The 27,923-nt window shown below is 40.0% G+C and overlaps 3 protein-coding genes across 3 annotated transcripts; 2 read left to right on the forward strand and 1 right to left on the reverse strand.

Annotated features, from left to right (window-relative positions):
* LOC8078726 (glycine-rich RNA-binding protein 2, mitochondrial) lies at positions 2,373-4,629 on the forward strand. The gene is made up of 5 exons (XM_002456789.2): positions 2,373-2,558; positions 3,489-3,630; positions 3,718-3,786; positions 3,916-4,022; positions 4,200-4,629. The coding sequence occupies exons 2-5, from the start codon at positions 3,504-3,506 to the stop codon at positions 4,338-4,340; spliced, it is 444 nt and encodes a 147-aa protein (XP_002456834.1). The 5' UTR covers positions 2,373-2,558; positions 3,489-3,503; the 3' UTR covers positions 4,341-4,629.
* On the forward strand, positions 6,390-7,559 carry LOC8078727 (uncharacterized histidine-rich protein DDB_G0274557). Its single transcript, XM_002456790.2, has 2 exons — positions 6,390-7,068; positions 7,215-7,559. Exons 1-2 carry the CDS (start codon positions 6,672-6,674, stop codon positions 7,244-7,246), a joined length of 429 nt encoding a protein of 142 aa, XP_002456835.1. The 5' UTR covers positions 6,390-6,671; the 3' UTR covers positions 7,247-7,559.
* On the reverse strand, positions 8,015-27,507 carry LOC8078728 (THO complex subunit 2). Its single transcript, XM_021456967.1, has 33 exons — positions 27,193-27,507; positions 26,975-27,103; positions 25,850-25,891; positions 25,667-25,726; positions 25,501-25,563; positions 25,135-25,215; positions 23,768-23,842; positions 23,632-23,679; positions 23,478-23,546; positions 23,200-23,333; positions 22,690-22,765; positions 22,134-22,324; positions 21,731-21,811; positions 21,438-21,633; positions 20,865-21,053; positions 20,702-20,782; positions 20,496-20,615; positions 19,005-19,064; positions 18,697-18,824; positions 18,392-18,488; positions 18,183-18,311; positions 18,000-18,103; positions 17,344-17,521; positions 17,053-17,204; positions 15,379-15,985; positions 15,161-15,265; positions 14,067-14,222; positions 13,918-13,998; positions 13,743-13,818; positions 13,396-13,664; positions 11,738-12,769; positions 11,213-11,505; positions 8,015-8,589 (listed from the first exon to the last, which is right to left on the reverse strand). Exons 1-33 carry the CDS (start codon positions 27,334-27,336, stop codon positions 8,520-8,522), a joined length of 5,316 nt encoding a protein of 1,771 aa, XP_021312642.1. The 5' UTR covers positions 27,337-27,507; the 3' UTR covers positions 8,015-8,519.

Genomic DNA, 27,923 nt, shown 5'->3' on the forward strand with positions numbered 1-27,923 from the left:
AAGCATCGTGCATTTCCGTGCCTGCTAATGCGAATAACGTGAGCTAGTGGACTGGGCTTAAATGGCTTGTGGGGCAGAGACGAGCTTGAATGAAATATCTTAAGTCGGCACATGAAAATATCTCTTCTGTGGAAGATTGGAAAATGTTGGGCGATTTTTCTATTTTATCTCTATGATAGGTAGCAGTTTATAATTCACATAAATTTTACACCATATAGGAATATAGGAATGTTAAGGTATCACATAAACTTTACACCATATAGGAATATAGGAATGTTAAGGTAAACCACCTCTGATTTAACGCAATGTAAAATGCAGTGTAAGTTAGGCCTTGTTCAGTTGGCGAAATAAAAAATTTTTTTTGCCACTGTAGCACTTTTCGTTTATTTATGTCAAATATTATCCAATAATAGATTAACTATTCTCACGATTTACAGACAAACTATGTAATTAGTTTTTGTTTTTTATCATATTTAATGCTTTATGTATGTGCCACAAGATTCGATGTGATAGAGAATCTTAAATTTTTTGTTGTTTTTGGGATGAACTAAACAAGGCCTTATTGTGTGGTCTGCAACCTAAAACTCATGAGTTACCAACGACCGATTCAACAATTTTGTGACCTACGCTAGATCCAATATGGTTGAGTTTTCTAAATTGTCCATAGCACGGCAACAAAAAAAATCTTACTGTTTCTTAGGGGCAAAGCCAGATTAAATCATTGTCAGGATTAAGTGACAACACAAAAATATGGCCCCAATTTGATAGAATTTTAGCTTCGGCTTCTTGCGGCTCCTCGTAAGAAGCCATCTCAACAGGCCTATAAAAACTGAGCCGGAAGCCGAAGCTGCTTTTATGTAGACGAAGCGAAGCAGAAAAAAGTGGCTTAATACAAAATTATTACAAATCTACCACCAAAGTTGTTTTTGCCAAACGATTTTCAAAACGGCTCCAATTTCACAAGAGAAGCTGCTTCACGTAACTCAATAAAATGACATGCATTACATATCCATAATAACTTATATAAAATAACAAATGACTATCGTGGCAAAGCACAATGCACTTGGTTGCTTATTAAATTAGTCGGTGGTCTAATACAATTCCCTAGCAGCCATACATCAAAAAATCACTCTTTTTCTTACTTTAAAATTTTGCTAGAATAGGTGAAAGTTCCTTAATCCAATACGAGCAACAATTATTAGACCTTTTCTAGGGTATGCACCTAGGAGGTAAGATTCTAATGAATCTTAACCCTTGATTTTGTCTTTTTAAAATGCTTGCAATAAATAATTAATTTAAATATTTTTCATTTGGAAAAGAGCATCTCAAAAAATCTTAGCCCATAAGTCCCTACTTGTTCTTCCATCCTTTATATTCAACATTTGCCATCTCTCATCCAAGCCATCATGGGCATTCACAAACTCAAGCTAGAGGGGCACAAACGCGGGAAGCCGAAAGGGCGAGTTAGAGCGTTAGACAACTAGAGCAATCAGAGTACATGGGGATCAAATTGGACTACTACTTGCCTTGCAACATGCACTTTTGACTTGATCGTTAACTTATCATTAGATGGGCTATCAAGCTGTCTTAAATATTTTTTTATCGAGGTCACATGGTGAAAAAACATAAGGATAAGCTAGCTTTATCGTCGAGATGGAAATAACCTGATTACCTAAGGATGTGTTTAGATCCAAAATCTTTTTGAATTTGGATATTGTAGCACTTTCGTTTGTATTTAACAATTAGTGTCCTATCGCGGACTAACTAGGCTCAAAAGATTCATCTCGCGATTTATAGATAAACTATGCAATTAGTCATTTTTATTTATATTTAATGTTTCATGTATGCATCCAAAGATTCGATATAACGAGAAATCTTGTAAAATTTTGGTATTTCGAAGCCATCCAAATACGCCCTAAGGTTACTGCAATGTCATTGGGGTCAACCGATCCCAACACCATAACGTAGATTTGCTAATGCTGTTTTTTTTGCAACATAAATATAGTATAGAGTTAGAACCCATTAATTTACCAACAACCTCCACGATGTATGGACTACTTAGATTAAGGAAATATAGTTTCTCAATTATCTACTTGTGGTTAGGTTCTACTTGCTGTCCAAGTTAAACCCATTAATTTACCAACAACCTTCACAGTAAGCAAGGAATTTTTAAGTTAAGGAAATATTTTCTCAATTATCTGCTCATGGAACAAAACATCAACGGAGTGAGCTCAACTTTTGAATTTGAGACATATCAAAATGGGATATCGAGTCTCTTTTCTATAAGTACGAGCTGGGTGCTCGTGGCAATTTGCCCTTGTATCCTGCCAGTGTTTTTTTTTTTTCCCGTGGCGCCTCCAAAGGGTGAGATATTTTGTGCCGAGCTGGCAGGCACATCGCCGTCCTTCCAATCCAAAGCCCAAAGCCGCGAGAGGCAAGGGCGCAACAAAACCCTAGCCGCCTTCCCCCGTCCTTTCTTAAACCCCAAGCCGCGCCGCATTCACTCGCCCCCCCGTTCCGCCGCCTCTCTCTCTCTCCTACCGCATATCCCCCCTCAGGTAAGGTTTCATTCCGCCGCCTTTGTTCCGCTCGATCCGATCTCTTGTCTCAAGTACTGTCAATTGTAGCTGTGGATCTCGTGTTGCGCTTCGGTAGATGGGGCAGTGGGGAAAAGTCCGATCTATCGTCGTAGTCAATTGTCGCGGCGGATCTCGTGTGGCGCTTCGGTTTCTTTGGGGTTGATTCTTATATGGGGCAGTGGGGAATAGTTGAATCATTGGGTTTGGGGTTGATTCTTACATGGGGCAGTGGGGAAAAGTTGAATCATTGGGTTGAGGCAAGCTCGATCCTACGGGCTCCGGTGAGTCGAGTCGTGGCTTGCCCCGCTGCCAGGACTGCGAGGACCGCGTATAGAAGTGCTCCAGCTTGGGGGAGGACCGCGTCTGGGATCACTTTCCCGGACCGCCAGATGACGGCGGCTCCACCGTTTTAGAGGAGCAGCGGTTCAGTCCCTCGATTCGGCTGATCCCTCTCTCGTGAGGCGCCCTCTAGCGGGGCAAGTGGTGGCTCTGCACCCCATTCGTGGTGTGCTGTGCAAAGCCAGCAGCAGATCCTGCTGTTTTAGTATATATAACAATGTATCTTTGTTAGGGAAATGTTTGGGCTGCTGTGAATTTTAGGGTTCCAACTGCAGTATTGTAGTTTTTTCATATTCTGGGGTCGTCGCCAGGAATTAATCAAAGATTCCCGTCCCCTGATGTCTAGGAGGTCTGATTGGTTTAGGTTTGGTCCGCTCTCCATTGATACATGCTAAGGTAGTTGTAGGTGCTATTAGATACGTTCCCTGCAATGATTGAATTAGAAACATATTTTGCAATACTATTTCTGTATCACACATTGTTAAAGTGTCTCGTGCAAGGTTCTAACTGCTGTTAATAGTTGCTTGTGCATGTCCTGCTGATTTTTTTGTTATCTTCCCGTATGTGCAGGTTTAGTGTTAAAAAATGGCGGCCTTCAACAAGCTTGGCAGCCTTCTAAGGCACAGTGCTCTGGCGAGCGGTGTCGCTGCTAGCTCGTCTCCTGCTGTGTTCAATGCTGCTCGGCTCATGTCCACCAAGCTATTCGTTGGTGGTGAGTTTTTGTTGTCCTGTTTCCTCTATACAAGCAACCTATGATACTGTCACTTTTGTTTCATGTTTATTAGTGTTCTTTGGTTAGGTCTTTCATGGGGTGTTGATGACATGAAACTGAGAGAGGCGTTTAGTGGCTTTGGAGATGTTACTGAAGGTCTGTATATACATTTGAATAATGTTATTATGATGTGTTAGTGGCTGGCTGAATAATATCGATTCATTTCCTCAGCTGTTGTGTCGTGGTTCACATTATGTTTTAAAATGGCAAATATTCATGTTGCAGCGCGAGTGATCACGGACAGGGACACTGGGAAGTCAAGAGGATTTGGCTTTGTTAACTACACCAGCAGTGATGCTGCCAATGCAGCTATATCTGGAATGGATGGCAAGGTGAGTCGAACATGTCCCTCATATTGTCTGTTTCAAGTAGGCAAATATAGACCTTGTATGCTCTGTTTCAAGTAGTACCATGCAGAGGAATTCATTTTGATTTGTGCTATAGTATTCCTTGAAGTTTTTATTTGACAAGTTGTGCACTCTTTTATATTGCATTCATGTTACTTGCAGGAAATTGATGGGCGGCCGGTACGTGTCAACATTGCTAACGACAGACCTGCAGGGAACCGCGGTGGAGGTGGCTATGGCGGTGGTGGTTTCGGAGGTGGTGGCTATGGTGGTGGCAACCAAAGCTATGGTGGTGGCTATTAAGCTCATTAACAGTCAAGATATTTGAAATAATGAACTTTAGGACCTGGCATGGGGCTTATGTGAAGCCTTTCATATTTTGATATTTGTGTTATGTTGAACTGTTGGAACTCCTAGATTCATAGACTGTGCCGCAGAGTATTACCTATTGGTTTTGGTTGCTTCGTTAAGTGCAAATGCAAGTCGCATGTATTTCTGTTGAGTGGATACATAATTTGCACACATTACCTTAGCTGCCTGTACTTTGCAATGTGTACATGAGTATTACATTAAGTATTTGCGGTTTGGAATTCGTTTTGTTTTTCAGGTGCTGGAAATTACTCTTGAAAATTTGCTTGGCTACCATGGTTAATGGTTGATCCTGAGTTTTATGGCAACTTCCGTGAGTAAGTGTAGCTACTTTTATGGCAATTTCCGTCATAAAGTAACTAGACTTAAAAATTCGTCTCGCTATTTACAGGCAAACTATGCAATTAGTTTTTATTTTTATCTATATTTAATGCTCTATACATGTGCGGTAAGATTCGATGTGATAAAGAATTTTGAAATTGTCGGTGTTTGTATCTAGAATTTTGCTCAGCACGCCTTAAAAACCGGCCCCGAGGGAGATCTCATGATGCATGCGTCGGCCTTGGGAGATGAGGCGTCACTTTGCACAATTAGGACAGTTTTCTTAACACACGAACCATTAGTCCTCATGGCATGATGGATGAGCATCACAGACATACAAATGCACATGTCCCAGAACATGTCAAAACTACACTAAATATTTGACAGACTTTTGATAATTCCTAGCAACTATTTCAGCCTTCAACAGTCTCTCAGGTTAGATAATTCCCAGCAACTATTTCAGCCTTCACCAGCCTCCCAGGTTGCTAGCGACATTCTGATCTTGGTGGAAGCCCACATCCAGTCCCTCGTCTACAAAAGTCAGGAACCACGTATGCATCTCACCACAAAGCCTTGCCAAGCTCAGCTGTCTCACTCATACTCTCGGTGTTACTCCATGTGAACCTCAGGCCTTGTTTAGTTCAATTTTTTTTTGCAAAATAGGAATAGTATCATATTCATTTGTATTTGACAAATATTATCCAATCATGTACTAACTAGACTCAAAAGATTCGTCTCGTCAATTCCAACCAAACTGTGCAATTAGTTTTTATTTTCGTCTATATTTAATACTTTATGCATACGTCTAAAGATTTGATGTGACGGGGAATTTGAAAAATTTTGCAAGTTTTTTTGGGAACTAAACGAGGCCACTGCACTTTTGCTGAAGCTCCCATGTGTTTGCTTCTTCGACTCCTTGTTTTTTTCCACTGAAGATGCATTTGGCTTGTTGGTGCTCCTTGTCCGAGAGAAGGATCCAGTGGCACCGCGTTCAGCAGCTTGAGGACTTCATCAGTGGCTAATGCAGCGCCCACCCAATGCTTAGTTGATTTCTCAAAGAATTCCTCTTCAGCCCCATTGGTCACCACGGACTCAGCGTTTGTCTTCCACTCGAGTGTATCCTCGTAGACAATCAGGAAAAGATCGACGGATGGAAATGGATTGAAGACCTTTGACGAAGCGCAGATTTCAGAGAACTTGTTGTGGCCAGAAATAAACAAGATATTATCACACCACTTTTCTGCTGAACATATGCACTGGTTTGTTTTCAGATAGGGAAAATATATGTCTCCAAATACCATATATTCCTGATTACAGATTCAGAGACCGCCTCTTGCAGGACGCTAGCTGCAGCAGTTGCTGCTAATTTCGGTAGAAATTATATTATAAACTCAACTCAAGTCACGAACACTACTAAATGGAGACTGAGGCAGTAAACTATAATTGCTTAGGGGTTATTTAGTTGGTGAATTTCTTTTTATAAACTGGCTATTGTAACACTTTCGTTTGTATTTGACAATTATTATCTGATGATGGACTAATTAGACTTAAAAGATTCCCTACAAATTATTGGTAAAATGTATAATTAATTATTTTTTTATCTATATTTAATGCTCTATGCGTGTGCTGCAAAATCCGATGTGACTGAGAATCACTAAACAAGTCAGTTCATCCCCTTCTTACTTATCATTTTTCTTATTTTGTTTTAACCTCATTTCTTACTAGTAGTGTACTATTTTCAGGAACAGAATTGTTCTAACAAATTTGAAAACTAACTCATGATACACCGCCTCAACTAAAATAGGGCGGTTCCTCTAATTTCCGTTAAATTTATATATTCAAACCTAACTTAGAGGTCAGAGCATCTCCAGCTCCCCTCGCAAAAATATTCCTTCCCAAATCCCCGGCGACTCGGCGAGCACCCCTACCCTCTTCGCGGGCTTCATGAATCCGCCGCACCCAGAGCCGGCCCTTCCGCGCCGCCACCACCACCTGGTCCATCTCCACCTCGACCCGCGCCACCACCACCACGTCCACATCCACCTCTGCTGCTGCAACCACCACCACCACCACGGCGTCCACCCGCTCGCTCCCGCGCCGCCGGCCCACCTCCACGACAACCAGCAGCAGCACCCGGCTCCCGTACTATTCCCCAGCACCTACCCGAGCGCGGCGCCCTGGCAGCCGGAGCCGCCCCGCGCCGCCGTAAGAGAGGACGTGGAGGATTTGGATCCCGAGCCGGAGCTGCTGCACGCGGAGGAGGAAGACGAGGAGCCGGTGTTCGTGCTTACGGACGAGTGGGCGGAGTTCTTCGCCAAATCTGAGGCCAAGAGGAGACTGGGTAATTGATCACCACTTCGTCATTCGTCTCTGACTGTCTCTCTGTGCGATGCTTTTGTTCTTTCTGTCTCTTCGTACTTTGCTAATAATAACTACTCAAATGGGTTCAATTTCTTGGTGTCGCCATGTAACCGTGTCGATCAACAGCTAAACAGCAGAAGAAGAAGGGCCGGAAGTGATCTGTCTGGGCCATCAGACGTCTGGCCAGAGTCTGGAGCTCAAACGAAGAATTTGTCAACATATACGCATCGCTTTGCCAGGAGTTCATTATGGTTTTTCTCTTTTATAGAGAGAAATTTTGGGTTCACATTGATCTGAACGATATGCCAGTTCATCATGCCTTTTTCTTCCTTTATATAGAAATTTTGAGTTCACATGATCTTTTTCGTCTTTCATATAGAAATTTTGAGTTCACATGATCTGAAATCTGTGGTGTATCTATTCGAACTCGGAGAAGAAAAAAAGCAATACTACGTCTACCTTCTGTTCTTACCGTACAAGAATCTGCTGCCGTTAGCATTGTCCCCCTTTTCCTTGTGTCATAACGAATTTCTGACAGATGAAACGACTACAGTCATTCGTAATGCACAAGATTTTTTTGGACAATTTATAAGAAATTTAAGAGAAACAGATCTGCAACCACGCAATTACAATCTAAGGCCAGATACATAAATTTAAAGCTTGCCTGATGTTATTTAAAAAAAAGAACAGCATGCCTTAGAAGTTATATACAATCAGCAAGGTCACAGTTCACCGGCAACGGTAACCTAAGGCTCACTAGGAACAGGAATCTTCCCTGATTCCTACATAAATCCAACAGCATCGATAAAATCTCTTTATAAAATCCCAGTGAAGTTTCTGCGTGCGCTCGAGACAGGCACACAGCCTAACCAAAACACAGGAAAAGGCCACGACAAGATTCACAAGAACAATGACCAGAACACCAGCACAACAAACTCTGATGAGGAAACTTTAATGAACCCGAAAAGGTAAATATGGCTAGCAAAATTTCTGGCCGCAATATGTACATTTCAATTATGCTGCATCTCTAACATTATTCCTACACAATGCAAAAATTGGTGATGCTTCCTACTCCAAACATGTTAGCAGTTAGTACTAAAATACAAAATACCTGGATGGTGAGCCACTCATCTATGTTCACAGTACAAATCACTATGCCACATTCCACATTGTTTACAGCACAAAATGTATGAAGCTAAACATGGCTCATCTCCATATGTGAAATTCGCATTGGTGAGCTCGACAGGAAAGGCTTTAGCATCATCTTAAGCTCCACATCCCCTAACTGGCGCAGTACACTATGAAACAATCTGCTTAGCTATGCTGAAACATGTTTTCTCACTACAGGAAAACATGAAATTCAAATGCATTCACTACTGTGCTCGGAGAAAATTAATGAGGCTCAACTGAATCCATGTCAATATTGATCGGCTATTTCCGATGCTTCCTTTTTGTTTCAGTTCTTGGTCGCTTTTCCTCTTCCCATTCCCTCTCGTGCATTCTGCAGTAAAACCAAGTTAGGTTCGTTCGAGAAACAGAACCACAAGCGTAATAAATGGAATTGCTCTTGAAACAAAATTCAAACGTCATTAAATAGTAAATAATGTACACAAGTGCAAGTCAATAGCACCAGAAACCATAATACTACAAAAGTAATTCTTTTATAACTACAAAATAAATTCTTTTATGACTGCAAAAGTATAAGGAAAAAATCTGTCTTACTAATTTGCTGTTATATTTGCCTTTCATTTGCATAAATGTAATGCATTTATTGAAAACGATTCAAACATATGAGGTAGGATCCGATTAATAGTTTCCTTTTGTTACAAAAGGATTGCCACAATTCAAGGGAACTTAACGAGTAAGTAAACCATGCTAGGGGGATTTGCTTTCAAGCCTAGTAACAACAAAGCCAGGGCTTGCCAAAAACACCACCAATCATGCACGACATACATTTACCACCAGACAAGGCCCCACTCGTCATTGTCATAGTAGATGGAACATTGGGCAAATTTTTCTATATGCTAATCATTTGGTGATCTATTATATACCAAAACTACTACAACCAACATTTGGCTAAAGATACATCATTTTAGTCGGAAGTTCATCAAGGTCTCATCACAGCCTAAGCAATCATTTCCATCTTCCACCATAGGACTGTAGCAAGTTTTCAGCAGGGCAATATCAAGACAACTAGGTTGCATTAGATCGTGTATATGTAATTCTAGAGGATCCAGATTAGATAAAGTTTGATGGGATGAAGATGGGGGCATACGAGTATGCAAGATTTTGGATGAAGTGACACAAACATGGTTTGCTAGGTTGGTCTGCAACAGCAAGCACCGGGGCCAAATGACACTATCTTTACTGAATGGTGGCGCCAGGCTAGGCATCAAAGTGGCTACCAATATCACAAGGGTTTCAATTCTCAAGTTGAGTTAGTTGTTTTGGTGGATTTGGAAACACAGAAATGGTTGTGTTTTTTTTTCAAGGGCATTTTGCCGTAGGAGTTTGATAATGGATCGTTCGTCGCAGTTTTTATTCTTTCCGCAACTCTTCTGTACTATAACTTGCCCTATTGGCCTTGTTTGAGACTTCTTAGGGCAGTCCCAACCCAACCCAGTGTCCATGGTAGTTTCTATAACATTGATTGTCTTGCCACGTAAGCGTTTTGCTAATGTGGAAGAACAATTAAAGAGAGGCAGTAATTGTTTCTCCCCTGGGAAAACGTTTCGGCTCAGCCTCCAAAGGACCAAGAAAACACCCATCGTGCGTTGGGGCACCCATGTCATTTCCATCGGTTTCATTTCGCACCGCAGCAGAATCCCGTGCGCTTTTCTCCTGGCCGCTGTTGCCCCCCTCGCCTGAGCCATCCATGAGCGCGCACCATCGTCCTCCCATCGATCCTCTTCTGTGCGCCGTTATCCTGGGCGGAGAGGGCCGGCTCCATCCGACCCTCTTCTGTCCAATTGATCCCAAACCAATGCCCAGCTTTACCAGCATGACCTAGATGTGCTATATTCATCCCCAATTGATCCTGCTCCATCTGCTTCTCATCCTTAATCTCTGCAAGGATGGGTCAATAGGGAAACAGAGGCGTGGAATGAGAGAGATTGAAGAAGTCTTCTAGCTACAGATGACGCACTAGTGCAGCAGGTGCGCCTACCTCTGTTGCCTCTGTCGGTGCTCATATCTCTTCTGGCTCAGTCGCGAAGCATCAAGTGCTACTGCAGCCAGTGGATGATGGTGATGTGCCGCCCAACAGCTCAGAATGGTACGGTTCTGGGTATAATTTTTCACCTTATTCTTATCTGCAGTTGATTATTTGCAGAAGTGTACATTATTGTATGTACCTGCAGAGTATCATGTGCTGATGTGCATAGTTGGTACTTGGTCGCTAGATTTGTCTCATGTGTATAGTTGAGCATCACCTAACTGTTAATATAGGCATGTGAATTTGTATGATGGCTACATGGATGCTAGTTGTTGCTGATCAACTCCTTTTTGTGATGACGCATGTGGTCATTAAATTCTTTTCCATATAGAAACTACTATGGTAACCATGGGATGCGAAGGTTAGTTCCTTATTACCCTCCCTCTCTGGCTCCTTTTCTCTCCCAAACATAGTAACATAATGATGCTGTGCATCCGAGGTCCCATATTGTAACTTTGACTCTTGATTTTTATTGTAATACATTTGCAGACTCTCTGAATCTTAATATCACGCAACTACATTTTCGGATGAATCTATTTATATAAAATTCAAATGCACATATTGACGTCCAAACATTAGTAGGATTCCATAAAATACCACACAAGCCACTTTTTTACGACTGGGGAGAATTGTTTTTTTATTTCTGTGAAGTTCAAATTATTAGTTATTTTTACATAGCCTTATTTGGAAGGAAAAATAACATCCTATAGCGTTGCAGTTTCTGTGTAGAGCATTGGAACTTCTGGGAGAATGTAATCAAAGCTAAGACGTTATGACTTTGATTTTGTCAATGGAATCCAACAAACCAAGAAAACAGAAAAACAAAGAGCAAATCACAAAGCGGAAAAGATATTTGTCAGAAACTGTGCAATGCATATTTGAACAAGAAATTATTCTTTATCAAACTCACTGGTCAGACTCTCGACGACTTGACTTGCTTGCTGTGTCCTTGCCATGCGTCCTAGGAAGGTCATCAGCGTGTGAGGTACGATGTTGTGAAATTAACCCTTTCCTTTCTCTTTCTCGTACGTCAGACAATTGTGAGCTGCCGGATCCATGGGAGGGAGGCTGTGGAGCAGAAGGTGCATATTCCCCGGCTTCTAAAGAAGTCTGGTCTCGCTTGATCTTTCTCCGTTTAGAAGCATTACTAGGGTCACTGTCTTCTTTCAAAGAAGTCCCCTTTTCCCTATCCCTGTCATCTACCTATACAATCAACAAAGGATCTGTGAGTCAAACATGTGTTTCTTAAAGTTAAAGCAACCTTACAAGGCAGCATATGTGAAATTACACCTATAGGATTCTTCCGCTATCAAATGGCAGCTAACAATCATCGAATACAGAACAAATGTAAAATTGTACTGATACAACAAAAAAGAAGAGTACACAGTGGTCACACACCAGATGCAGGACATAAATTGGTAAAGACATCTTTTACCTTGTTTGATAATATATCCCGATCCTCACGCTTTCTATCACGAATATCTTCCTCTCTTCTGTGCTTCCCATCATCCTGAAATGAAGAAGTATTCTCCTCTGACTGCTTCCTTTCTTTCTCATCGCGCCTGGGAGATGACCTTTGAACATGCCTGGAGCTCCCACCCCTTCGGTCACCATCTTCTTCACGTCGGTTGGCACCAACTGATTGGGGTACAAAACTTGCGGGAAGAGGTGGGGGCGGTGGCAAACTTTGCCCTCGGAATCGTTCATCAGAAGAATGTGTCCGGTCCACCGAAGGTTCAGCATATTTAACTTTATTCCTCTCATCCTTATTTCTATCCTCTCTACCTTTTTCAGAGGCTTTATCTGTAACCCTCTCTTGCATCCTTTCAATAGAGCGTTCTCTCCTCTCCGATAATCTATCTGTTGATCTTTCAATGGCATCTTCCCCACGACGCCTTTCAGCTCGATCTAATTTTTCCCTAGGATCTCTGTCATATTTATCATCAGATTTCTCTTTCATTCTGTCTGCCCTACTTAAGTTATGTTCCTCATTAGCACTCTTCTCATGATCCACTGAACGAAACTTATCTCCGCCACGTGAGTCCAAACTCTTTTCCTTGTCTACATGGTGTTCACTCAAATCGGGTTCATTTTCTCCTTTCCTCCGTTTACCTGATCTATCTTGCTCCTCAATCAGAGCAGATCTTTTTTGCTGTCTCACAGTAGAGTCAATCAGATCAATAGACTCACCAGAGGGATTAGCTGCTCCATTATGTGTAACCAACACTGCATTTCTTTGAGAAGATGACGAAACCTTCCGCTGCACTGGATGCAAGTTACCATTGCTAATAGTGGTATTGGTTTCTTGGGCAGCATCAGCTCCATGAGGCATTGCTTCTCTATCAACAGTTGATACTTGTTGATTTACATTCCAGCTAGTAGATTTCCCAGCTTTTGCATCTTCCTTTGCAACATCATTCTTCATTACCTTCCCAGCATTGTGTGCACGCTTTTGTGTTGCTCTTGTCTGTTGCATAAAAGAACTGAAGTAAATTCCAAAAGCTCATGTCCAACACAACATTGCTCACTGATATGCATACAAGCATAATGATTGATGATGTTTATTTGATTGTGAGGCACCTTTAGGAAACTGTACGTCCACGAGGAATTCAATAATTAAATAACGAGTCAAGAAGGTACCCCCCCCTTTTTTTTTTCTTCTTGTTTAGCCCTAGCCAAGTGTTGCCTCAAACTATGAGAACATTTGACTACTAACATCAAACATCAGACTACAACCTAACAAAATCCAACTAGCACAAGACTAAAGCACAAATAGTGTCCATGAAAATATACAGGGCAAAAGTAGGCGCCAATAACCAGATTTTCAAACAAATAACTGAAATCATGACAAAAATATGGAGAGAAGAAATTATCATTCAATCAATTAATATATTTCCACCAAATATAAATTGCCATGGATTCAGGCAGGCAGACTTTTAAAACTCAGCACTATAAGTGCAAGTGAAAACAGGCATATATAGTGATGGGAGTGTTGGCTAAGTATTCTTGTGTTTTCTTTTCTCTTGAATTCAAATAATAAAGTATGATAACCATGCAAAATATAAACTAAAGACATGAAGAACTGACAGATACCTCAGATTCTGAAGTAGGTTTTGTGGAAACTTTAACCCCCTCATCAGACACAGGTTTTGGAGGTTCATCGACTGCACGTACAACCACTGAAGATTTCCCTTGTATGGAGGAAGATGATATTTGAATATCAGATCCATTTGCAGCCACAGAGCTCTTCTTTTGCTGAACGTCAGGCTTCATAGCACCCTCTGACCTTTCATGCCTATTCTCTATAGACTTTGCACGGGCATTTTGATCTTTTGGCATCGACGGATCTGCTGACTGGTTTCCTGTAGGAGATCCAAAGATTAGTGATGCTCAAGCTAATGACAAAACTTACACAAAAAACTTCTAAAGATTCCATTTACCAAGCACAGATCTTGCTGTTGCTGGCTTCAGATCAATGTGTCCCATGCCGAACTCTTCTTCAGATAGCCAAGAACTCTGCACAATAGAGAGCATTGCAGTTGTACATATTGTACACAAATAGATGTCTCCTACAGAAGAAGGGAAAACAATAATTGGAATTATTGTAGAACTAACCTTGCGAGCAGCTAAAGCAGCAGCTACACCAGTGGCTAGAACTTTAAGATCTTCTCTCTCATCCCCTTTTAGTTTAGCCACCTGGTCAAAAAGGTTGGTGAGAAATATACCAGCAGCATAACACAAGGAATAAATTGTAAGGGACTCACCCGTTTCTCAAGATTGACACCACTTTTACGAATCACCGGAAAGACACTAGAAATCTTTGTGAGCACAATAAGGGCATTTCGGATTTCCATGTATTCTTTTGATTCCATGCATTGGTTAAGCGCTTTGGTGATTCTTGAACTCCACTTCCAATGAACCTTTAGAAAATAGAAAAATACAAATTATTAAAAATGGTGAGAACCATTCAATACAGAGAACAGCGAATAACACAATCACATAAGCATCATATACTTCCTGATTTTTCAGATCAACATGGCCAAACATATTGAGGGAATAAGCAAGATACTAAGACATATACTAATATACCAATACTAAAGAGTATTTCAAAATACATAGAATGATAGAACTAATATCATGGATAGTAGAACAGAAGCTCCACTAAGAAAAAGTGGAGTTAAGCATGACCAATTGTACATAGGGAAATAGCAGCTACCAAAACAGACTAATTCCTCAAAAAAAATCTATATAGCCCCCCTGAACAATCATTGTTGGTCTACTTTGCCCCCTAACCTACAAAACAAGGTATTCTACCCCTCACCTATCCAAAACCGTGTAATCGAACCTCTATGTGATTTCAACTGGTGGTCTTGTCACTGGCTTTTATGGTAAAACAATGCTCATGAAAAGCTGAAACTACGGAACTAGATCTGTCAAACAAACGTGCTTGAACCATAGTGGTGCTGACATGTGGGCCTCGGTTGTGCCAGCGAGGCAAAACCACTGATAGAAACTACCTAGGGGTAAGATTAAACGGTTTTGGATAGACGAGCAGATAGAATTCCTGGTTTTGTAGGTTAAGGGGTGAAGTAGACCAACAACAATAGTTCAGGGAGTTATGTAGACCTTTTCCTGATTCCAATGTATACCTCGCACATTCAAATTCTGGGAACTATCATTCTTACTGGATTTAGTAAGCACGATTCCAAAGCCACTTCATATAAATTATTGTGTTCGAAGAATATAACAAAGGTCTGTCATGACCTTTTCTTCATTTATTACATGAGAAATGATAGAATGCACAGGGAAAGAATTTCAAGCAACAGTAAATATAACTTTAAGAACGCATAAAACCTACCCGAACAAACTGACTATAGGATACACGCTGGCTGTTTGGGTATCTGAAGTACACTGCAAAACCTGGTTTGTTTGCACATTCACGCTCATAAACAGACTCATCACTCTGCAGCATGTTCGAGGTAAACAGTTAAGAAGCACTAAAACAATAACTGAGACTCCCATTCTTTACCATGAATACAGCAATGATAAATGTGGTACCCATTGAGGGGGAAATACCTTCCAATAGTAGGCCATCTTCAACGTATCATGAAAAAACCTTCCAAGCCTGCCAGCTTCAAATTCCGTGCAACAGCATATCATTGGCTGTAGGGTTTTACAGACGAGAACATCGATATGATTGACTGTGTTAAAGAAAGGAGTCCCAAGGGAGTGTAGTGTTTGGACAAATGTAGCACAATATACTGCATCTTGCATACTAAAAACACATCGTGGGAATATGCAGCGCTGTAGGAACTCCATGTTGATTTTCATTGCATCCGGACTGGAGCTCAACCACTTATCCTTTTCACGGGCTAACCTTTGGACCACAGATGCAATGTGCTGCTGGTGCTTCTGAGATTCACTGTTCAGTTTGTCGAGTAAATCTTGGATTCTCTCCTTGTCCTTCTTACGTCTTGAAATTGCAATGCTAGAGTTATCTGAGTTGTCCTCCAATTGTTTGAGATTATCATGCAGCTTCTTGATTTCTGTATCGTAACGGTCTTTTGGGAAGTGAAGATCATAGAGTGTTAAGCCCCAGAAAGTAGCATATAAATCTGGTGAAAGACTGTTCCAAGCTTTTGCTGGCAAAATTGACTGGACTGTGTTAAGAAGATCTGACCACCTGTAGCAAAACAGAATTTTCATGTGAGTTGATAACTTAAATTACCACGGACTAATAGTCTGGTAATCTGTGCATTGCAGATCTTCAATAAACACGTACCAAAGCTAATTATCATTGAATCTGAAAGGTAAAAAATCCCAGCCCATTATTAAGCAAAAAAGAAGGCATGAGTGCAACTGTGCATAAAGATCATCCATGCACACATATGCACAGAAAGAGCCTTCAAGTTAAGGTGTAGAACCAACCAGCAGCAGCTCAAAATATTTTTATGAGTAGAATGTCAAAGAAATGCCACTAATATTAAAAAACATGTTAACCAGTGGTAACCTCAACAATGATTGAAAATTAGATTCATAGTTTCAGCGCATAGTAATTCAACATTGAAGCCTTTAAGAAATTGCTAGTTTCCACAAGACATCAGGGATGATAAAGAGACCTCTCGCCTTGGACAAAATAAAAATATATTTTGAATGGGAAAATATGAGGAAAAAATTATGTATTTGTGCTTTGATTGACATTTTGGAAGAAATATATATTTCTTTCAAAACATTCCTTTATTTGCTACTCCTTGTATTCCAAATTATAAGTCGTTCTAGCTTTTCTAGATACATTGTTTTTTATTATGTCTCTAGACATAGTATCTATCAAGAAAAGGCTAGAACTTATAATTTGGAATGGAGGGAGTACTATATTTGTACTTCACCAATATCATGATAGAACACCAGTGTAAGACATCAATTGAGAAGTACAACGGTTGTGAATATTAGATAATGGTGGAGGGACACAGGAACTATTAATCACCTTTGTCCTCAGTATCAATAAACATAAAATGGCAATTCACCTACAATTTTGGGGGTAAAAAATGGAATATAACATTCATAATCCATGCTACAGAATAGATAATTGAAGTGAAGAAATAGAATCAGAAGCGTGAATCATACGGAAGCTACAGGGTGTTCAGGAGTTATACTATACTGGAACCAAATCATCTCCATAAAACCAAAACAAATGTAATGAGAAACATGCATACTCGTCAAAGACAATCAAATTAATCATGGAAGACTTACATGATTGGTTCCTGAGATGAGTCAAGATGTAAGATAAGATCATCAGATGATACAGATTCTCCTTCCTCGTTGTCATCAAGAGGCCAACAAGTGTCACCTCCATTACTACTCTTAAAAAGCCGCATCACTGGGCGGTATATAAGGAAAGCAACCTGGATTTAAAGATAAAGACCACTATGTTACCCATAATGAAGAACAGTACTGAAACAAGTAGCACCACCCACACCCGGACAAAAGGCAACAACAAAGGTCAGCAAAAGAGCAGAGGTGGTAGAAACCAAAATTTACTACCTCTGGCTCAATGTGGTATTTATGGACCAGATCTTGCAAAGGGGGTATTAGTTGAGCATAGGCGGTTGGAGTTACGGCGCTTGAAAGAAACTCAACATACTGAAGAAGTATTCCATGGCATCTATCAAACTGCTCACTGACCATTTTGATATATGTGGCATCTGCATTTATTATGATCCTGGGAATAGAAACGGTTTTATCAAAATTTAAAATTGGTGCATAAAGCTAAAATTAAATATGACAGGATCTATTGCCAACACATGAATTTTCTCTAGGGGGGAGGGGCATAGGCCACACTAAGAGCCAGTTTGCCATATAAAAATACAATTTAACAAAATTATGTCAGCCAATGCTTGATCCCTGCCCTACTCCAGTCTATTATACATGTGTATAGTCCTGTATACGTTGTATTTGGACATGTTGTAACCCAAGCCCCCATTAGGCTATATATATGAAAGGTAACCCCCCCCCCCCCCCACATGTGTATAGTCCTGTATACACATGTCTAATATAGTCATTATTTTGTTTGATGTGTAAATCATTAGTAACCACGCCATTTCATATTTCTGCATCGCCATTTGCATGCTTTGGAACAAACACATGAAACAAAGACAAGATGCCTGATAGTGGCTCCACCAAATTAATCAAAATCTTACTTGGACCGATGCTGAGCAATAAGCAGTAACATAGGAACAGCAAGTTTGGGCCCTTCTTTTGGAAGAAGCGAATCCCTTAGCCTATTTGTGGACTTACTCAACACCTGCCAAAGAATTACATTTTTGGGTAAGGAAATAGTTATATCTTAATATGCTGCTGAGATAGATGAATGTTCCCTCAACCTTATAGTTTCTTGTTGCTCCGAACAGTGAAGCTTGTTGCCGCAAAGTCTCACTTCCTGCCATAGCATCAACCTGTTCCTCTGTCATGTTCTCGGTGTACTGCACATTCGCCATTTGCTGAATGAGCTCCTGCATGACTAATTATGTTAGGCTTCAGCCTCATACGACTCGAAGGCAGAAAGGAAGCTTAAAAAGAACAGCCAAGAGACCTCCAGGACAACAAGTTCAATGCCCACACCCTTCTTCAGTTGATTAACAAGATACTGCAAAAGGTTTTTCAGTTCCACAGCATTATGCTTCTTGCACCTGTAAAAATTGAATTGGATCAAAACAGAGTCAGCGGCAGAATACACTTTATCTTTAATAATTGGGAGCACAATTAAAAATCTGAAAGCTGAATACGAGAACTCTTAATAAATGTAATGAATTTGGAAAGAGTAATCAAGTGCAATGAAGTAATATAAATGTAGGATACCAGAATGTAATAACAGTTTCGGAGTCAAAAGGTACATACAGGTGCCCCCAAAAGGATGCAAGACATTGAAGCCAATCTGAGAGATTAAGTCCATCATCTTTAAGTTTCGCACGACCACCTTGTGCCAAGCGTTCAATGACAATATATTGCAAGATGTCATACTCCAGCTGTAAATGAAGTATACGATTAAACAATGCTGTAAAGAAAACAAATGACAATCCAAAGGCATGTTAAAATAATTGTAGCTGATACAGTAAAAGGGTAGTGCTACATTCATAAATCATGCAATAATTACAAATAAACATAAAAAAATATGCACTACACATAGATAAAATAATAGCTACTACCTGAGTCAAGTACTTAAATGCATCCACAACTGGTGTAATCATATCCCTGTATGCTTCAACCTGCAAATTTTGGCATGTAACTGTAAACAAATCGAAAAAATACACAAGCATATAAGGCATAGCATAGTGCAAACAACCCAAGGTATGACTAAAAATTTTGTTCCAGGGTCACTGAATGTACTCCCTCCATTCCAAATTATAGGATGTTTTGGCCTTTCGAGATACATAGCTTTTGCTATGCACTTTGATATACATTTCGTCTAGATACATAGTAAAAGCAATGTATCTAGAAAAGACAAAAATAATTTGGAACGGATGGAGTAAGTATAAATTTCAACACTAAAGAAAGTGTGGTAATAAATATTACTCCCTCCAGACCAGTCTCTTAGGTACGAGAAGTACAAGGCAGAGTGTTGATCGTTGCGCCAGCCCCCCCCCCCCCCCCCCCCGCCGGGCCCCAAGGGAATATGAACAATGCCCTAACTACAGCATGCAAAAAACCACTTAGGCTTCTGATAGACTGATTAATACCGTGACCTTTGGACTATTCGGTACCTATGTATACCGTATAAACAGGACTTTTTCCAGAACCCACTAATGCCTAAGAAACTGGTTTAGAGGGAGGGGAATCTTTGAGACCCTCTGATGAACTGTCCCTGCACCGCAATTACCCTAACATGACAAAAAAATGATTACTTTGCAGTGCCCACAAGTGCAAGTTTAGTTGAAATTAGGGATAACGGTAGCTAATTTCCTTGTTAGTTTTGTCTAGATTCCACATATTAGAGATAAGTTTCCAAAAGTCAGATATTATCTCTTTGGGATCATGTTCAGACATCCCTACAGAAGGAATAACCGCACTCCCGAATGTAATCAATAACTAATTACAAATAGTGAATGTCTTCAAATCTCTTCTAAACTTCTCACTCCATTCACACCAATTCCAATACCATACCTTTATCGTCATATCTTGTTTTCCTCAGGACAATAATCATCCCATTGTCAGTTGGACCAATTCTCAACAAGGGACAATTACCTAGAGGTGACTTCGCATTAAATGCATAAACATACTCCCATGATGTTTATTAGGCAGATGTACAGGCAGCTTAACGTGTGTGTGGTTGTGTGTGTGTGGGGGGGGGGGGGTGTCTAGTTATGCAGGGCAATAGTGGCATGGTACCAATAGCCAGCTATGCCACTATGGCATGTCAAACAGCATCGCAACAGGAAAGATCATGGCCATTGCTGGATGCCATGCATGGCAACAAGATATTGAACTTCGGAGTTATGTGATTGATTTGAAAAGGCTAAACAGAAGTCATTCAAAAAAACATCAACAGTTGCTGGGAAAGGCATGGTAGTTCAGGTTTCCCAAGGAAATACACTGTTTCGAACTTTGGCTATGCAGCACATGATATTTTCTAACTTAAATCGAATAATTACCAACCCTAAAAAACAGTGAATACATCACACAACTTCTGTTCCACGTACCTGTTGGACAATTGTCCGAAGCACAGTCATGGGATTCGCATGGGCAAGTTTAGCCACCATGCGGCCAAGTGGCTTCAGGTTTTCCTTAGCCAATCGTTTTAGGAGCCTTCTGGTGTCCAGCTGATTAAAAAAGCGATGTGCGTGAATTTAAAACTTGACATGAAGTGATAGATTAGAAAAAACATTAAACAGAATAGAAAGGTAACCTTCGCAGTTTGCCTTGCAGCAAGGACAATTGGGTTTTGTTCGGTCTCCTTCTCCCATTCACCATACAGACGATAGCGGGCCTGGAAACTAAGGATAGTCAAGGTACTAATAAATTGCTAAAAACATGAATACAGCACTACAAAATTATATAATATCACAAACCTCATATGGAAGAAGGGAAAGAACCCCCCATATCTCTATATCAACAGCAGGATTAGCAGGGATAAGCTGCAACGAAGGAAACAAGCACGAACCAAGTGCTTCCTCCATTCGAGATTCTGGTGAAACTACATTTGCTGCACGGGTTGACTCTTTTGATGAGTGGTAGTACGCTTTTAATACTCTGCAAACCTAAAAAGTAAACATGGACAACAGATCACTAAGTACATGATGTTCAACATTTTCACTAGTAGAGTATTGATGTGAAACTGGATACTTGGAAATTCCAAACAAAGAATAACAAAATTGTAACATTTTGCACTGCAAGGCTGCAAAACTTGGTTGTTGATTTGTTATAACTAGGCAACAACAGTGACATTTTGGTTTATCGCAACAAATGGAGGAAATTCTAGTCATGACTTATGACAACAGATGCAATGCAAAGGCTAGTGTGGTGGTTCTGTAAGAATTCCAACACCACAATCAATAATGTGGCATCTGTACACTGAACTAAGCCATCAGTTTGGCAGCAGCAAGTATGCATGATAATGAGCAGTGGTAAAAGATTTAAGTCACCTTTTGAAGTAATTGAGTGTCACGATGAAGATATGGTCCACAAGCCGTGAGCATTTGGAAAAACTCCTTTGGCAGATCAAATGAACTTAAAGACAGAGCAGATGTGCCTGTCTGGTCAGCATCATTTCTAGGAGGCAAGTAATAATACAGGTGACAACCTATATGATAGGCTGAAGACATTGTCTTTTCAATCATTCTGCACAAAGGAAAAATAAAGGAAAATATATGCTAAACTGCATAAACCCAAGAAATATAATCATTGGAATCATTGGAACAAAAGAAATACAACAAACCTAAATAATCCATCACAGATTTCAATGTGCTCAACAGGATTTAGGTGCGCAAGACGCTCAAAGAGTAGATGTGCATGATACCTAGGAAAGAACAGAGGGAATCAATCAGTAATATTTACAACAATAATAAAGCATTTTTCTTCCAATCAACTCACAGTAATATTTACAACAATAATAAAGTAGTTTTGTTCCAATCAAAGTCAATCTAGACTAAAAAGTGCTTTTAAATATCTTATTATCTTCACAGTATGATTATACAACAATTATGTTTACAAAATGCACAAAAATACTGGAGCGTCTACAACAGAAATGTGATTGCCGAATAAAACAGCAAAAATACATCTAGATTTATTTAATTTAATCATAGATCAAGTAAAAAAACAATGGAACATATGTATATTACCAGTCATGCACAGAGAGAAAACCAAGAAGAAGCCCAAGTTTCTGGTTCTTCTCCATCTCAGGGGCTCGCTCCCCAACTATATCATTTTCCATCTCCAATGCTGTATACATATCGATAGTGATTTCTTGTTTCTCGTCATCCATAAGGTCCTTTCCAGTAGCAGCAAGGTTGATTTTGCCAATTTTATTAGCCTGAAGTCAAGAAAAAAAAAGTAAGCTCATTAGTCATAGCTTCAATGTCCTATATTACTTAAAAAAATCAATACGGACACATCGTTAATGCAAGATCAAATTCACATGCGGAGGTAGAAATTGTTCTGGTCAAGAAACAAAAACTAAAGTTCTTTCTATTTTCCATTATGACAAAAGGGGAAAATAGTGTACATAGTTACTAGCCAACATGTAACATAACCATGTAGTACCACATGATGGTTGTACATAGGACTTTTAGTTCAAGAAAATTCTAAACTTTTCCCTCCCTCAACCTTCTTTCCTTTTTGCCACTCCCTTTCATGCTACTCTCCTTGGCCAGTTACAAACTTATAAGGAATACCAACCTCATCAATTCTTCTTGAAATGAAAGAATCAAAATGCTCAAACGCCTCATCATCATTTGGAAGCAAGTGAGAATAGCTGGAGAGAGAAAAAAAATTGGTCATGACACATCCCATTTGAGAAACAAATAGATCCAGCACCAATCAAATATATAGAACATAGAAACAAACACAGAGACGGCAATCAGTGAAATCATATATTCATATGAGTTCCCTTTGGTTCTTGCACAACTTGAGGAAAATGAAATGACAGAACTCTAATAATACTGAAAACAGTGATAAAATTGGGAAACTAGGAAGTGGCCACCATGGTACAGAGAAAAGATTGAAGAAAGAACAAAGTTTTTTTTGTTGGTTACACCTTGAGAAAACCAGAGCTAGAAAACCTCACAGCATAATAATAATAAAAAAAAAGATCAGATAATCGTTTAAATTACAGATTTATAATGATCTATACGATGACTGTTAGCCATCATGAATTGTCCATGGATGAGAGGGCTATTAGGAACATACACATTATCAAGGTCAATGAATCCAGATTTGATCAATAAAGCTGCTGTTCTGAAAAGCCCAGATGGAACAGGGCTGTTCACATCCAATCGTTGATAGTACTGGAATTTGAACCCCAAAATTTGAGCAGCATGGGACTGTAATAGAGGAAATCATAAGACATTGAGAAAACACTGCATTAATTATGACAAAAATCATGTAAGATGTGGTAAAAAAAACTGAAAGTATGCATAAATTATGAGACTACTATTATTGGATACTGGTTCTAATAGAACAAATACCTTTGGAAAAAGAGGTATGAGCTGATGAAAGATGTTACTATCTTGATAAAGTTCAAAGCATTCCAACACCTGGCAGACAAGAATAACAGAATTACACAACTTCAACAACACACTCTCCTACATTTAATAAGTGGCATAGCAAACGAAGACTCACAATATCAAATACACGATTTGGGTCCAGATCAAAATGGCCAATCAATGACTGTCACAAAATAAACAATTTGTTATTACACGGTACTGGTAAAAAGGCTAACAATATAGCGCAGAGGGAATTAAGGCCTACAGACAACCTTTATAATGCTGATCGTAACCGAAGAAGAATTCTGGCAAGCCAGATCTGAACCAACTTGACAAAGGAGTGTCACCTGAATGATCCACACACACAGATGGGTAGGGTAAGAAACCGATAAACTTTAGTAAGCATCACAAAAGAACCTTACGAAACTATAGGAGAACATGATTGGCAGAAATCGCAGACAGTGGCAAGGTACAATCATTTAGGTAATTTTCAAAGTACAAATCCATATACAGATAGAGAATGTGGTATTCCGAAGCATAGCACGCTTAGCATTTCTTTCCAAAATGACTACATTGGAGAATATGTCATCTAGAATAAAGCTAACACGTTTCTAACAGTTGCTTTGGGAATTATAAACTCATAACTTCCAGCTATATCGATATTAACTTACAATCCTTAGCATCAATATGAGTTTATTACTTCAATGGACACACATTGAACAATGCACTTCAGCACTTGTTGGCTACTCCCTCTATTCCAATTTATAAGACGTTTTAGCTTTTCTATGTAGATAGCTTTTGTTATGCACTTAGATATACACAGTCTTTTTTTGCAAGATATACACTATGTACAGATACATAGGAAAAGCAATGCATATAAAAAGCCAAAACATCTTATAATTTGGAACAGAAGGAGTACTAATTAATCTAAATGTTCAGGTCATTGGTAGGTTGATAAACCTCAGGCATCTCTAAGAAATTCTAGGGGGAAATGTAATAGCTGATACTTTAGCAAATTTTGACCCCATCCTAAGAAACTACTTCTTACTCCAGTATATGGATTGTCATAGCTTCTCAATGTCCCCTCCTTACCCTATGGTTGTGACAAGGTGCAACAGCAGAGGCCACAAGAGTGATCAGACCAGTCACGACATTTTAGGTGCAACATGTGCTGTGGCAAAGTTCGATCAGGCTTGTACAAGAGCCAAGCATGCACTTTCAGACAAGGACAAAAGCCAGATGGACAAGGCAGTATGGCAGACAAACCATCAACTACGATTCAAGGAACAGGATTATGGTTATCTTTATTCATAGCAAAGCACGGGCATTCAATTATTAAACTAGTCAGTTAAGCATCCCAGTGTATATTTTAGCCCTAATAGAAAGAAAACAGATTCTTGGACCTCTTTCTGCGGTAACATTGTTTCCACGCTCATGTCACGTCAAGGTACCACAGAAAAAAGAACCGCAAAAATCCAATCCAATTTTTCATAATCGATTAGTTAACATGGAGATTAAGAAGGGCATCATTCAATGTTTTACAGGGATGGCCCAATCAAGCTGAATATATGCTACTGCTCCAAAATTACCACAAGAACAAAAAAAGGAACACAAAATCAGGACAAGTAGATATACATACCAACTTGGCATAGCCCTCACTTTCCTCCCGTAAGAGGTTGAATTTAGTTTGCTGGTAAAGAAGCCGTGTGTTGACCCTAACCTGTTACGGATTATTTAAATCAAATATTAATCGACCATATATAGTTAATGTTAAAAGAAAAAAATAAATCAGCAAATAACATGAGGCAAAAGTAGAATCATGACAATGGGGGAAAGGTTAGGAGGTGAAAGTGTTTGAGAAAAAATAAGGATATTATGAATATATCATGGTAAATATGAGTTTTTGTAACAAAGTTTATCAATGTGTGGCCACAATAAAATGTCCACATAAAACGCCGTGACTCAAGGCGTATGACAGATTGACAAATCAGCACATCATGCGTACCTCCTTGGATTTTAAATCCTGTCCTTTCAGCTTACTCTGTTCAACCTCCCAAAGGAAATCTTCCTTCAAGTCCATGGGTGGAGGAAATAGAAACCATGTATCAGTTTTATCTTAAAATGATGCCAACAGAGATATAGTCACTAGCACAAGGAATAAAAAAACTCACTTCACATCGCTCTTGCAGAAGCCTAGGCACAGTAATCGAGGACTCCAGAAATGACTTAGTCTGCAAAGATGAGTATTCAAAAAGAAATAAGTGAGCAGTCCCATTTTTAAATCAAAAGGAAAGTAGACAGCTCAGGAGTATGAATTGTTTCATTTGCTTTAGAAGTCATGCCTAGCTTATTACCATTTTAACAAGACGGCTGCGATATTCACCAGAGATTGTAATCTGCATGTTGAAGTAAGTTAGCCTGGCTAAACACTGTTAGAGAAATGCCACTAAACCAAAACACAAGGAGAAAAAAACTTATCCAAAAAAAAAGCACAGGTGCCAAAGTTCATATCAGGTAAAAGCAGTGAATCATGGGTCAAAGTCTAATAACCCAATTGCAGCAGATAAATAACAAAGCAACAGAGGCAAGAAGACATTTATATGATGGGAAATGGTAAGCGACACAGTGAATGATATCATTTGCATTTATACAGCGTCATCTCTAATGTCCACCATTTAGTTCAAAGAAATGCATCGAAACGGAACTTCTTAGAGACACCTTGAGGCTAATCTATTTTTTTGGTAATCGGTATGCACCCAGAACAGTTCAACTTTGGATAAATCATGCCTAAAAGGACATCTAGCGCCACGTAAACAGAAATTAAAAGATATGCATGAACTTTTGACCCTTAATAAGCTTCCTTATGTGAACAAGCTTTCTCCAGTTACCATAGAAGCTCATTTTTTTAAACGAGAATTAACTCTGCTTTTAAGAAAGCAACACCATAGAAGCTCATCAAAGGTCTGCACATGATCGCTTGGCGAAAACGTTATCTACTGCTAGTAAAATGAACATTCATGTGTACAAGGCTGCTGACTAGGTCATGTCATAATAGATTCGCCTGAAAAAAAATATCTGATTCATTTCTGGTCAACCAAAAAATGGTACCTAAGTACTAACCTAGAACAGAATCAATTGAATTTGTTTATGTTACAACTTCAGCTGAAACCTTTTATCGCAACAACACTCACAGTGCATGAAACAATAGTAAAGTGGTAGCCTAATATCAGCCCAGAGCAAACACATCCTCTCCAATTTCACTGCAAAGCTGTTCAAAGCACCAAACAATCCAGCTAAATTGTCGATCCAGCTAAAGCAATACACACAATACAAAGTGACCAATTCAGTTCAGTCCATGCACTCATAGCTAGTGCCACCAAAAGGAAGGATAGAAAGTTAGCTAAACAAACACACAACAGAAACCACGAACAAACTTGCTAGCCACAACACTATAATCAGACCCAGTTGCATATACTCACATCCTGTCCTAGGTGAGCAATGATATCAGCTAGCACGGAGCCGAGCTCCTCCTCCCGCCGTGCCTCCTCCATGAACACCACCGACTCCACCGCCACCCGGCTCTTCTGCGGCGGCAAGTCGCCCAGCACCTGCGCAGCCCAACCCACCCAGTCAGTACACAAGTACCAGGGCGGAGGAAAACCTAATCACGGAGCAGCCCGAACTGTCGGAAGCTTACGATCGCCCAGCAGAGCTCGTAGAGGAAGCGCGCCATGGGCACCGGATCAGGGAGGCGGGAGGCGCCGGCGGACTGGCCCTTCCATTCGCGAAGGCACTCCTCCGTGATGTGCTTGTAGTTGGGCGCCTGAAGAGGGGGCGACATGGCGGCGGCGGCAGTGTTGGTTTGAGTGAGGGTTTTGGGGATTAGGGTTTCATGGGAGCTGCCGAGGTCAGAGAAAGAGGAGCAGGACCGGGGGTGGTGGCGATGAGGAGAGGGAGGAAGACGGGGACGGCGGAGGCGCGGTGTGTGCGAGAACGCGATGCGTGTGCTTCCGGGGATTTTTTTTTTTTTTTGAAAAAGGCCTTGTTTACTTTAAAAAAAATTACAAAATAGAAATAATAGCAATTTCGTTTGTATTTGATAAATATTGTCCAATTATGAACTAACTAGATTCAAAAGATTAATTTTGTCAATTCCGACCGAACTGTGCAATTAGTTTTTATTTTCATCTATATTTAATACTCCATGCATACGTCTAAAGATTCGATGTGATGGGGAATCTGAAAAAAAAAATTGTAAATTTTTTGGGAAACTAAACAAGACCAAAGCGTGCTTCCGTTTTTGTCCTTGTGCCTGAGAACACGGGAAATGGGAGGTGTCCGTCAAGGCGGAAGCGGAGCAAGAACGCGGTAGGCAAGGCCACGGCTCCCGTTCTACAGTATCTAAGGGCGAAAAGGATCTTTGTCAAT

This window comes from Sorghum bicolor, chromosome 3, assembly GCF_000003195.3.
Source record: "Sorghum bicolor cultivar BTx623 chromosome 3, Sorghum_bicolor_NCBIv3, whole genome shotgun sequence".
NCBI lineage: Eukaryota > Viridiplantae > Streptophyta > Magnoliopsida > Poales > Poaceae > Sorghum > Sorghum bicolor.